Consider the following 13,358-nt stretch of genomic DNA (forward strand, 5'->3'; position numbering starts at 1 on the left):
GCAGATTCAGGTTCAGGCATCATCCTGTCCAACTACGTACGAACCATCTTCAGACTCCAACATAAGAGCAGGTTTAAGCCGATCAATCGATATGTTGACTGGCTTTCCTTTGATGTCGAAGGAAAAATACATTTCACTACGTTCTGAAACTTTGAATGGCCCTTCATAAGCAGATTCTAAAGATTTTTTTACTCTATCAACTTTAACAAAAACATGTGTAAGTTTTTGTGCACAAAAATTCTTGGTGATTATTTATGCTCTATAGCAAATGATTTCAAGGTTCTCATGCACTTCTGGAGGTTATTGGCGAAAGTATCTGGTTTTTTTTGGACTTTTTGATCTTCGAAAAATTCACCAGGAAGACGAGTAGACTTGCCATAGGTCATCTGGGCAATCGAACATTTTGAGTCTTCACGAAGGGATGCACGTAAACGAAGCAGAACAGTTGGCAAGGTTTCTGTCCATTTAACACGATTATGTGCTTTTGATGCAGTTTTCAGTGTTCGATGCAGCCTCTCAATTTTACCGTTACGCTGCGGATGGCAAGCAGTTGTATGAATATCCGTCAAGGTTCTGAAGAGTTCAGAATTGAATTTACGACCTCTCTCTGTAATCACTGTGATTGGCACTCCAAATCTCGATATTCAATTTATTATAAAATGCTTTAGCGACAGTTTCAGCGGTCATATTGCTTAATGGTACTATTTCCATCCAGTTCGTGAATCTATCAATCATCGCGAGGCAATAAATGTTATCCTCAGACGTAAGTAAGGGACCACGTGGATAATGCTAAAGTGTTCATCATGCTCTGGAAATCTCATCAGTTGAGATTTGGTTTGCTTGGTTATCTTGTTCTTCTGACATCCTATACAAGATGTTTCCGAACATCATTTCGAATACCAGGCCAAACGAATTTCATTGTCATCTAGCTTCAATATGGACCTTACTCCAGGATGTGCTAAGCTATAGATTCTCTTGAAAAACTGCATTCGGAGATCTTGTGGTAGGTATATAGGCCTTAAGATGCTAGTCGAAACGTCACTCCAAAATCTTTGACCAGATTAAAGTTGGTAGCTCTTGAAAAATAATGACTGAGGATCTCGTTGCAATTTTTTGAATTCTTCATCTTTTACTTGGGGATCAGTCACTTCATCATAATCTATAGCTGCTGACAAGGCATCGATTCTAGATAAATTGTCTGCATTCACATTATCTGAACCACTAATATGTCGAATATCAGTAGTGAATTGGGAAATACATGGTTAGTACCCACTATTTAGAGGGGGAATTACAAAAAAGTTGAGTTATTTAAGGAAGAGTGTGTTGGTCTAAACAGTTCCAAAATATCTCTGATGGTTCCTGAGATGTATCGAAAAAACTGCAAATCAAGATTCTCTTTTTTCTTCATAACTCTTTTTTTTTTCTTCTTGGCTCCTTTTAAATATTCATTCAAAACAGCTTGAGTATCAGCTGAATTTTTCAGATAGCTTCTATAATAATTCATCATACCCAAGAAAGCGCGAAAATCATGCACGGTCGTTGGGCGCAGATGCTCTATTATAACTTTCAGTTTCTCTGGCATAGTTGAGGTGTTATCAGGTAACCAAGAGAACTTAATCCTTCCAAACCAAAAGCAGAATTGGAAATACTCACTCGTAGACCATAGTCGTTGAGTCGCTTGAAAACTTCTTCCAGATGACGTTGATGTTTCTCGAGCGACGATGAAGCAATCAATACATCATCTAGGTATGGAAAAATTAAATCTCATCCAGAAAATACTTGATTCACAGAACGTTGAAATGTACTCGGAGCATTCATGAGTCCCATGCTTATCACATTGAATTCAAATAATCCAGAAGGAGTTGTGATTGCAGTCTTTTCGCGATCTTCTCCTGCCATTGTAATTTAGTAATTGATAAATAAATCAATTTTCGAAAAAATTCTCCTATCTCGCAAAATAGTTTGGAAGTAATCGATTCTTGGAATGGGATACCGATCAGGAACAGTTGAACTCTTCAGTCTTCGGTAATCACCACATGCCTGAAACCTTCAACTTTTTTAGGTACTAGGAGTAATGGACTTGCCCACTGGGATTTGTTCGAATGATCCCATTCTTCCACATAAATTGGAATTCTTCTTTCGGTATTTAAAGTATGTAAGGGGCCAACTGGCGAAGACGACAGTATACTGTCTGGCCTCTAGTGACTATTTGATGACGAACTTCATGGTTAACTTCACTGGGCAACCAGTTCGGTTTGGCTAAATCAGGAAATGTGTTGTAGCTACAACATTCCCTCGAACACAGAGGTTAGTGTCGCGGTCTACTAATCTCTTGTTCTTCAAATCAATCAAAACGTTGAATTTCTTGTTGTTTCAGCAATAAAATATCGAAACTGAAAATTTCTTCAGAGGCCTAAATTCATGCTCATTGTTGTGATACCATAGGTTGAAATTTCTGTGTCCTTGGCTGCATATAATTTGAAATCCGATTTTTTCATGTGAACGGCATTCTTCAAAACAGGAATTATTGAGACATCAGCACTACTGTCGACAAGGAAATTCAGACCAGAATTAAGATCTCAAATAAAGTCTAGATGTGCAGAAATCAGGCTCAGCAGGCGCAGACGAATTTGCTACTACTTCGCCGGCGCACTCTCGTTTTCCGATTTCATGTTAGTGCTATTCCACGCAAATGAAGGCTGGAATTTTTCAGGACAGCATCTTCTTCCATATCGAAAATGGTGGTAACAAAATTTTCCATTTGGATTAAATCTTCTTGATCTGCTCCATCTGCGTCTATTATTGGTGTTTGAATCAGTGCCACGTAGACGCAATTGCCTAGAGGTGGCGAGAGCCTCAACTTGTTTTGTCAGTGCAGTGAAGTGTTTTGTTGAAACTGATATCTGATCATTCTTAAAAGTCGAATTTTCAAAAGATTTAAGCAGAACAAGAATAAAAAATATTAAGGATAAATTCAGATGCATACCACCCGACGATATGAATATCGACAAGTTACGATCTGAATTGAACTAGCCAATTTGCCATCGTCAAGGCCCCAAATGGAGTTCTGATTTTATCCTTATTATTATATTCATTGCCTCCCCGTTTAGGCGTGAGCATTCTTCATCATTCAATAAAATATACTCCCATTTTCCCGAATACACTTTCTTGTTTTTTTCGCCACACTATCCACCAATCATTTCTTAATTTTGGCGAATTTCCTCGGCAGCTGATTCAATTCGTTGTATCATTCTCCTTTTGAATTCACCAGCGCTTGTTTATCATAGACAAGACCTGTCATATGATCCAAGAAATAGAAATCCAGATAGTGTGCTTTCTCTTGCGTTGAAGAATACCTTCTCACGTAATTTATGTTGCAATGAATGTTTTGAAGTCGATTTCATTCATTTTTTCATATGAATGAAAATGATAGTACAAATTTGATAATTGAATTGTGAAATGCGTCTACTGTTATTGTGGAAAGGTTCGTTGTACGACGAACCTCTTCTGCATTCGTAGAAATTAAAAAAATAGCAGCTGCTGTCATAGATGAAGATGAAATATTCAAATTTTTGAAAGCAAAAGGTCTCGTGAACAAATAATTTTTCACAATACTTCGTTTTAAGAATCTCGAATATTTCATATTGAATTAACCAAAACGGATTATAAATAGATTTACCATTGCAAAATCGGATGTGAATTACATACAGTAGAATAGTAGATGAATAAAAATTATTTTATATTTTTGATGAGCTATAACTACACGAAAGGAAGACTTTCGACCCTTGCTTTATTGAAGGAAGATTTTAGTTATCTAAGAAATAATAATAATTCACAGTAAGACTGCCAATATTTTCAATTCTCTTCAAATATTGAATTGTTGTGTCCAATACTTGATGGAAATCCATAACAAAAATAAAGGAGCTGAATAACATGATTTTCATTAGAATGAGTTTCAGAGATCCTTCAGAGATGTCGCTGAAAATGTCCTCTCCTATGGTCCAAACACTTCTGACACCTCTATCTGTTAGATTTAAAAACGTTGACTTGATGAATGTTCTCATTGATTCTAGTCTACTGTTGGTACAAATCGGAAATAAGTATTCGAAAACTAAAATCACATGGTATAAAATCACATGATTTTAGAGTAAATTCATGTTGAGGCTAATCAGCTGATTCGGAAAAACATTTATCAGAATAGTTAAGGCTTCTGAATCCTTGAATCTAGTTTCATATTGTTGAGAATAACTATTGAACTATTCATCCGAATTCAATTCAGCCATAATAGGCATGATAATGTCTCCTTCAAAACGTCCGTTCGTTGAAGCTGCATTAAAGAAAATACGTCCTACTACCCCCCACTTATTACGCTCAAACCAATTTTCTGAGTGATGTCTCAATAACAAATTTTTTTTTGCTACTCCAACTCCTCATATTCTAGGAGTTGACAAATCAAGAATGCCATGCTTAATCACACAAAAAACTGATTCAGGTTATCAATGAATTTGTTGAGGAAATACTATCAGACGGCCATCGTACGAGGCTACTCAACATCTTCAATGTTTTATGAACAGAGCAATCTATTTGGAAATGAATTTATGGCTTTTTTCGAAATCGTGATACATGTTCCAACGGAGATTCCAGCCAGTTGAGTTGAAACCCGAACACAGGGCCAGTGGAGCTTCCGTCATCAAATTTTCAACATTGTTTATTATCCTTTGCTCGACTACTTCCTTTTTTCCCTTGAACTTTATCTGTTTTACGGAAAACGGATCACGAAAGAGTACATGAAAAAGATTTATAATCTACAGCATTATTGGGATACTCAACCCTGAAGCCACTGAAACGTTTATCAACAAGATATTTTCAGTTGCCTTCCATTTTCTCCCCATTTCCGATGTGGGTTTCTATAATGAAACTGTAAGAACCATGTTTATAATTTGCTGATAATTTTAATGCAGCTTACCTGAAAAATGATAGAGTAGAAGCTAAGAATCATGTTCAGACACAGGAGATCGACCTTCAAAATTCCATAGCCTACTTGACGATTGATTTGGACGCCTGTTATTGAGTAACTCCGGCATTTCTTATGCATTTTGAAATTTTTGAATTAACTTGTTGTTGAATGCGAGCATTCCTAAAAAGGTTTCTGTCATTTCTGTCAATTTTTGACATTTTTTATAGCAACGTGAAGATCTTTTTGATCAATTCTATTAAATAAAATGTCTTCGAGCTAGGAATTTACGGTCATTTTGAAATGTCTGAAAATTCTAATTTATTTATCGGATTTGACAATTAAATAACCCAATCCATAGTTTCTTGATGTACGTTTGTTTTGATCATTTTATCAAGTTGCATCAATTTGTGGTTTCATGGCGAGAGGAAACTGGTATGGGTTTGACTAATTTTACTCTCCTTCAATTTGAAATCGACTCGAAATTTGTTGAACGTACCAAGCCTACCATCAAAAAAATCTCTTTTCAACCTATATAGGTTATTTCATGGAAAAATCCATATTATTGATTTCAGAAATGACAAGATTTAATGTGTGCAATCCGTTCCGGATTGCCCTTATTAAAGGGCTTTTTTTTTGTAGAATGTGAGTTTACAATACAAATGTTTTTCCTTCTAAAGTAACATCTAGGAATATTTGAATGATACTGGTATATAACTAACTTAACTTTTTTTTAAAATTAAATATTGTTTTCTTTTTGAAATCTGCCGGCTATTGATTATCCCTAAGAAATTTTTAATGAAGTCAATTTCATTATTTCTAATTTCGCTCATTTGGTTTCGTCTACACCCGAAATTAGAAAGAATGAAATTGACTTAGGGATAATCAATAGTCGACAGATTATATAGAGAAAACAGTATTAAATTTAGAAAGAAAAATATCTCACCAGAATCATAATGATGAGGAACAACCAAGAAACCTTCAAGAACAATCAAATTTATAGAAAGTTATTCCTTATGTTAATGGCCAGCCAGAAAAAATGAGAAGAATCGATTCCAAATTCAACATAATGACAGTTTTTAAAACACAAAACATAGACATAAAAGTAATATTGAAAATAGATAAATTAATAGATCACAAATTGCAGATCATGTGTGTTCTAATGACCACATGATAGATTGGAATAACACTAAAACTATAATGACACAACCGAATCATTATAAACGAAAAATTAACTCCACTTGTATTTCGTTGGATCAGAATAATAAATTTGCCAATTGTTCAGTAGAAATAGATCGTATTTGGATTGATATACTGAGGAAAGAACTGACACCCGGTTCCCCATGATTTCAAAATTAAATGAATCAACGTCTCCGTGTATTGACAAATTAATGTCAATTGAGAAACGACAACTCCGAAGATTTGAGAAACGTTAGGAAGTACCATTTTTCGTTGATTGTCAGGCAACAATGTTTTTCATCTGATATGCTTCTGACAAATTAGTGCAAGAATTTACTCAGGAGCAAATCAATTATTTCAATATCTAATTGATTTTGTTCCAGACTGAGGGAGTGAAACCCCTTAAGGGTTTCAGAAGATTAATTGTAGTTTCACCTTTCTAAAATAATAATTTCAATTTGAAATAGTGATAATAGTTAAGAGTTAAGAACAATATTTTTTTCTAATTTTGACATATAAAGTGACACTTCTTAAAATTCATCGCCTTTTTGAAACGCAACTGATGATGAAACGATACTTGCTTTCATAGTAACGAAGTGAAAAATTGAATAATTTCCGTCAAGACGATTTTAAAGGAATCTCCGAGAGAAGCTTTTAGAGACATTTTTGGCAATTTCAATTTGAATTGATAGCAATATCATATTCAAAATAAGAAAAAATGTTAGATATGTGAAACACCATTTTTCGTATTTCACGTTCTTTTCAGCAACTCGCTTCGCTCGTTGCGCAGAAATACGCTCATTACGAAAAATGATGCTTTTCCAACTGGTTGCACGACTAACTATTTTTTACGAAACAAATCAAATTTGATTTGATTAATTCATATATAGGTAATGATAGACGTGATTTTGCATGTCGTTACCATGGTAATATCATCGTTGGCGTTCGGTGCATAGACCAATGACAGAATTAAATTTACTCTTTAACATTTCGTGCGGGAAAGAAATACCATCAGGAATTTTTCCCGCACTGTTTGAGACAGTGACTTTTTGCAACTTGAAATGCGTGCGGGAAAAGGGTTGAAAGCGCACGCTTTTAGAAAAATATTTTTTTCTACAAGCGTGCGCGTTCAACCTTTTTCCCGCACGCATTCCAAGTTGCAAAGAGTCACTTTCCCGCACGCAAATATTATAGAGTAAATTAAATTCTATCATGTTTCTATGCATAGAACGTCAACGATGAGAAACCCATAGTAATGACATGCAGAATTACGTCTGTCATTATATATAAATTAATCAAATGAGATATGATCTGTTTCGTGAAATGGATATATTTATATATTTCAAGCGCTTGTAGAAAAAATATTGTTCCTAACTCTTGCGTAAAGTGTCTTGCCCGCACTCAACTGATTACCCGAACTCTGCTTCGCATCGTTCGGGCAACGGCAGTTTCGTGCGGGCAAGTATCACTTTCCGCACTTGATAGGAAAATAACTATTCTCCTTCAATTATTGCAATATCTGGAAAGAATGGATGATTATTTCAGAAACCATTTGAAATATGGTGAAAATGAAGAAAGAAATAATGACAAATTATTTTATAGGGTTTTAATATTAGTCATTGCCTTTCAAGAAAACATACGTTTTGTATATATTATATAAATTTTTTTCATAAATGGTTGTAATATTTTTATTTAAGTCTCTCTTATTAGCTAATTTGAAAGATACGAAACTCAAATCCCACTGCGATGTTACAATATATATAATAAGGATCTATATACAGGGTCTCTATAAATTATTGTGACATCGTAGTGAGCGTCCAAATATTCTAATTTCGATGATTTCAGTTTTCAGTACGTTTCACGCTTTAGGAAACACAGATTTCATGAAAAATAAAAATAAAGAATACTATCACCGGAGGTAAATATATCAATGACCATGGCCAAGACTGGAGCTGAGGCTTGAATATCAGTCTAAGAGCTAGCAACATTTGAGAGAAAGAATTTAAATAAGGCTGATTCTTCAATACATATATGTTTCCTTAGACTCATTCGAACAGAAAGCGTCACCTCTGCCAGTTGGAAGACTAACTAGCGCGCAGCGCACCTGGTGAAAATGAATTTGCAGTCATTTAAGGAAGATTTATTTCTGTTACATCTACTTTGGAACACAATTGAGAAAAATATTTTTGGAAGACGTTTTGGCCTTTGCTAAATGCACGGCAGACGTCGTTTTTGATGAAGAAAAAAGTGAAATTGATATTATAACATTTAGACATTCAAGAGTAAAACATGAAATTGCCAGACATTAATTCGGTTACTAAAAGAAGGCAGACGTCCTCAAAGTCTCTAAATACTACGTTATCGGACGGGACACGGGAAGTGAATGATCTCAATTGTGATTGGTGACACTAAGCAACTATCTCACTCCAGTCTTTGGACAACAACAAATGTTTATTTTCCATTCCTTGTATCTATGTTCCAAGAAGCTGATACGCTCGAGTATGTGCACCTGACGATTTTTTTACATCTTCGAGAACCTGCAGACACTTTCCCCACCGCTGAAAGAGCATACATCATAAAACCTTTTTTTTTCTACCATCTAATCTTCCAAATTCAATAGGTGTCCACGACGCTCGAGTAAAACCTGATTTAGCATCGTTGGCTCCCCAACTATTAATTATTGCTATCATTCACTATTCACTCGCAATTGCCCTCTCCTATAAGGTAGTATTGTGAGGGCGTCTGCCATTCCTTCAGCAACCGAATTAATGTCTGGCAATTTCATGTTTCACTCTTCAATAATCATGTGATATTATTATCAAAATTTCAGCCATCCTGAAATGGTTTCTTGACTGCTTGAGGATCATTCACTTCGCAAGTGTCTGTGTCAAGTCGAATAAGAGTTCTGTGAAAATTTGAGGACGTTTACCTTCTTTCAGATATCAATAATTATTGATATCTGCCAATATCATGTTGAGTATCTAAATATTATGTTATAATATAGAAATTTTAGCCTTCCTGAAATGGTTTATTGACAATTTTGCAATCATTCACTTCGCAAGTGCCGTCCGATAAGGTAGTCGGTATTTTGAAACTTTGAGGGGACGTTCCTTTTTCAGCGAGCGAAGTAATGTCTGCCAGTTTCATGTTTTCCTCTTGAATATCCAAATAATATAATATCAAAATTCAGCCTTCCTAAAATGGTTTGAAATGTCACTTTTTTCTTCATCAAAAATGGCGTCTGCCTGGCATTCGGCAGAGGCTAAAACGTCTGCCAGAAAAATTCATATTCTCAATTGTGTTCCAAAGTAGATGCAATAAAAATAAATATTCGCAAAATGACTGCAAATTCATCATTTTTACCGAATGTGCGCTGCGCACTAGGGAGCGCAGCATCTCCCAGCTGGCAGAGGTGACGTTTTCTGTTCGAATAAGTTCAAGGTTCAAGGAATCATAAGGTATACTTATTTAAGAATTGGCCTTTCTGAAATTCTTGTTCTCTCGTACCATTCCTTAATTTTCTTCAAATATTTAACCCCGTACCATTTCAATAATACAGTACTCACCTCTCAAATGACCAAAGTTTTCTCCAACCACTGCAACAACTATAGCGGCAATCAGTGATATCGCAGTGAGTAAATTGTCGAACTTGAGAAATTTCTTTGGGTTCAATAAAGACTGAAACGGATTCCACAGCACATATAAAATAATTATTGGTTGAATGCAGACAGTTACCTGTAGAGCGACATGACAAAAAATCAAGAATCCTGAAACGATAGCCATTCCTCTGTACATCGTAATACCAAAATGAAAACTAGCTTCATCACATTCATCGCATCCTCCAATCATCTTGTTAAGCGATGAACCATAAAGTGATAAAGATAAGGCGAAAATCGTATAAGTGCAAAGGACGTAATAGTAAAAATAGCATAGTTTGGCCCATTTCAATATGAGTAAAAATTCTGTAAAAAAAATATTTTGGTTAATTTTCAGGACTTGACGAAAAAAGAGTCATTATATTAAGGAGGAAACTTTTTTCCTGAAATCATAGGAACATGTTTTTGCAAAATTGGATGGCAGTTATTTGTTCAAAGATGGGTATTGAGTATGGAATATATTACATTTGCCTAACTGACTTCGAGAAGAAGTACAAACGGATTCTTCATGTTTCAGAAATCGCATAGAAACTATTTCTCAAAGATGAAGTATGTGACCGAATATATTGTAAATATTTCATGAATTTTCATAAATCAGAACCAGATTTGACGCATACTACCCCATACTTTCAAGCGACAAAGTTACTCTACTTTGTACTACATTGAGTTACAATCAATGTAGCTGAGAAATTTTTTCTTTCTACTGGTGAAATAAATTTTCAAAATCGGTTCGATAGGTCTAGAGATTACTTCCTACAAACTCACAAATCTACAAACTTTACCTCCTTGCTTCATAATAATATTATTCGTATAGATACCAGAAGTTTTTCATTAATATTTCAATGTAGGTATCCCTGTATTATTGTAAGGCATATTTTACTTTATTACTATGAAAGATTCTATTGGCTTTCTGTTTTTATTTTGTTCCGAGCCCTTTTCCTCTGAATAACTGTCTTTTGAATGTGTGAGGAGAAAAAAATGTTTTATTTGCCTTTATTCCATTCACACTGGATGGCCCATTAGGACCTCAAAAAAATCAAATGACAAAAAAAATCTATCATCAAGAACATATTTGATAGTAGATTACTTAATTGGTTTCAAAAATATTAACAATAAATGTACAATTGAAAGTTTTGCTAGACCTATAAAATCGAATTAAAAATTTTTCATTAGTTATTCACCACACGGAACATTGGACTGAAAATTCAGATGGAAAAAAGAAATATTTTAAAAGACTTTTTCTTTCATACATTGATGATGTATTACATCAGGGATTTCCTCCTTGAATAGCCTGCTTAAATTTTCCCAATAATCCAGTAACTTTATACATCACAGCATGTTTATGATGATGACCTAATGAATAATCCAAGTTTGTGAGCTCGCGCGCCGAACGCAACTTTGTCAAAAATCGAATAAACCGCGAAAAAATCGTTATTTTTCAATATTTTGGCGATTATAACCCTAAAGAACTAGTTTTTGAAAAAAACTTCTTTTGGACGTTTTTGAAGTAGGTAGGTAGACTAAATTTGCTACAATATGATACTAGAACTGTCTCTGTAGACACAATAGTTTCCAAGATTAAGCTTTTCAAAATTCATATTTTTTCGAATTTCGGAATTTTATACAGGGCTTTATACTATTTAGAAAGGGACTACAGGGATATCGAAAACCGTTAGAAATTCAGGAAAGCTTAAATTACGAAAAAATTGCGTTATTCAAGGATTAGTGGGTGGGTATAAACAGTTCCCAAATATCTCTGATGGTTCCTGAGATATCTCGAAAAAACTGAAAATCAATCATTTTTTCTTCATAACTCATTTGTTTTTGGAGATAACTACACGAAATTCAGAGTGCAGCCATAATCCTATATAGCGATTATACTGGTGTACTTCTTTTTTGTAATTTATTATTATTAAGTCAGCTTTTTTTAACGGTTTTCGATATTCCTATAGTCAGCCTCTAAATAGTTCTAACCTAGTATAATAGTAAGGATTTTCAATTTTCATATTTTAAAATCTTTCATGATATTATAACATTAACTTCAGAATAAAACGATTGGAACCAAAATTTAAAAATCTTTGTGAGAAGAATTATCACTATTATAATTATACTCCCAAAGGCGAAATAATTGGAAAAAATTACCCGGTAGATCAACTATAGTATGCGTTATTATTATTACCATTAGATTCGAATCACGCTTTCTGGAGACTCTCGCATGAGACGGGACGAGACTAGAGCCCACGAGAAGACAAGAAACAGTTAAGTCTAATTTTTACTTTACTCTAATGGTTACTTTTAGTATATTTCGGAACTGATGACGAAACGATACTTGCTCCAGGAGGATACTTTGCAACGGAGTGAAAAATTAAATAATTTTCGTCACTAGACGACCTGAAAGGAATGTGCGAGGGACGCCTTTTTCGATATACTAGGTCCTTTCGTATGTTTCTTGGTGTAGTGTAATCTACACTTGCACTTTGAATCAGCTGATTTTCAGTGTAGTTGTGCAAACGAATAGAATCAGGAAAAAATTATCATTGTTATTCTCGCTCTGTATTGATTTTCTGGACCGTTGCCGTTTGGAGGGATTAATAAATAGGACAGATAAATAAGCTTTTGCTTTGTTTCAATATATTACATCCTCAGTTTGTAAGTCATTAATTTTGTTACTTTTTGAGTCACACACAAGAATGTCTTCTGTGGCAAAATAAAATATATTAATTGTATATGTATTTTTGTAGCTAATAAAAAATTTTCAATTTTCAAAATCACTGAAATTGGGTTGTTATGCCCATAGACCAAAAAATTAGATTTAATCTATGGTTACGTTTCTCAGAAGGGTTGTTACTTCTCCATCCTCTTGTAAAGTGATGAACTTATCGCAAATTTTAAATTTAATCGTATCCATTTTGAAGTAGATTACTGCGACGTCCGTGACATCAACATCAAATTTTACATTTCACACCACAGAACACAAATATTACACCTCATTTCTACTAGGTGCAGATAAAGTACACCACCTCTATACTGGTGTAATACAATCAGCAAACGAATATTAAAATCGAGTGTAAATTACACCTAGTGTAGTAAAGTGCTACACTTTCTATGCAAACGAAAGGACCTACTTTCAATTTCGATTCATAGCTATATACTATTCAAAATTAAAAAAAATATTGTGTGAAAACGTTGGGAAATACTTTTTTAATCACTTGCGTTCGTTGCGCAGAAAATCGCTCATTACAGAAATAATGTTTTTCCTAACGGGTTACTCAAATAACTATTACATAATTGAAAGTGCAAAATATAATGCCTTGATTCATTCTAGATTCAAATCTTCGACGTATGAAAATTGTAAACCTCGGTTGAAATCCTGGCCAAGAATTTTTTCAATCGCCTCAGACTGTTTAGATTATTGTAATCTCACTCAATAATAGAAATGCTTTGCACACGTTTGAAGAAATCGTTATTGAATGCAACTTTTTCCGAAAAATTGCCTTTCATACAAACTTATGATGAATTTTCAAGGTTGACGTTAGGTGTCTGAACATATTTTTTGCTTCCTTGAATCA

General features: G+C 34.3%; 2 protein-coding genes across 4 annotated transcripts in view; one reads left to right on the forward strand and one right to left on the reverse strand.

Annotated features, from left to right (window-relative positions):
• The window catches only part of LOC123308932 (dopamine D2-like receptor), a 285,090-nt gene that overhangs the window by 125,759 nt on the left and 145,973 nt on the right, over window positions 1-13,358 (forward strand). The window lies entirely within an intron of this gene.
• LOC123308931 (transient receptor potential channel pyrexia-like) overlaps window positions 1-13,358 on the reverse strand; it is a 78,363-nt gene that overhangs the window by 47,141 nt on the left and 17,864 nt on the right. The window contains exons 5-6 of one of the 2 annotated variants that reach the window (XM_044891746.1): window positions 9,869-10,095; window positions 9,700-9,811 (exon numbers count right to left, since the gene is read on the reverse strand). The exons of the other annotated variant lie outside the window; for it this stretch is intronic. Of the exons in view, the coding sequence (XP_044747681.1) occupies window positions 9,700-9,811; window positions 9,869-10,095 (339 nt within the window). The remainder of the gene's footprint in view (window positions 1-9,699; window positions 9,812-9,868; window positions 10,096-13,358) is intronic. 2 annotated transcript variants of the gene reach the window in all.

Source organism: Coccinella septempunctata, chromosome 3, assembly GCF_907165205.1.
Source record: "Coccinella septempunctata chromosome 3, icCocSept1.1, whole genome shotgun sequence".
In the NCBI taxonomy this organism is placed as follows: domain Eukaryota; kingdom Metazoa; phylum Arthropoda; class Insecta; order Coleoptera; family Coccinellidae; genus Coccinella; species Coccinella septempunctata.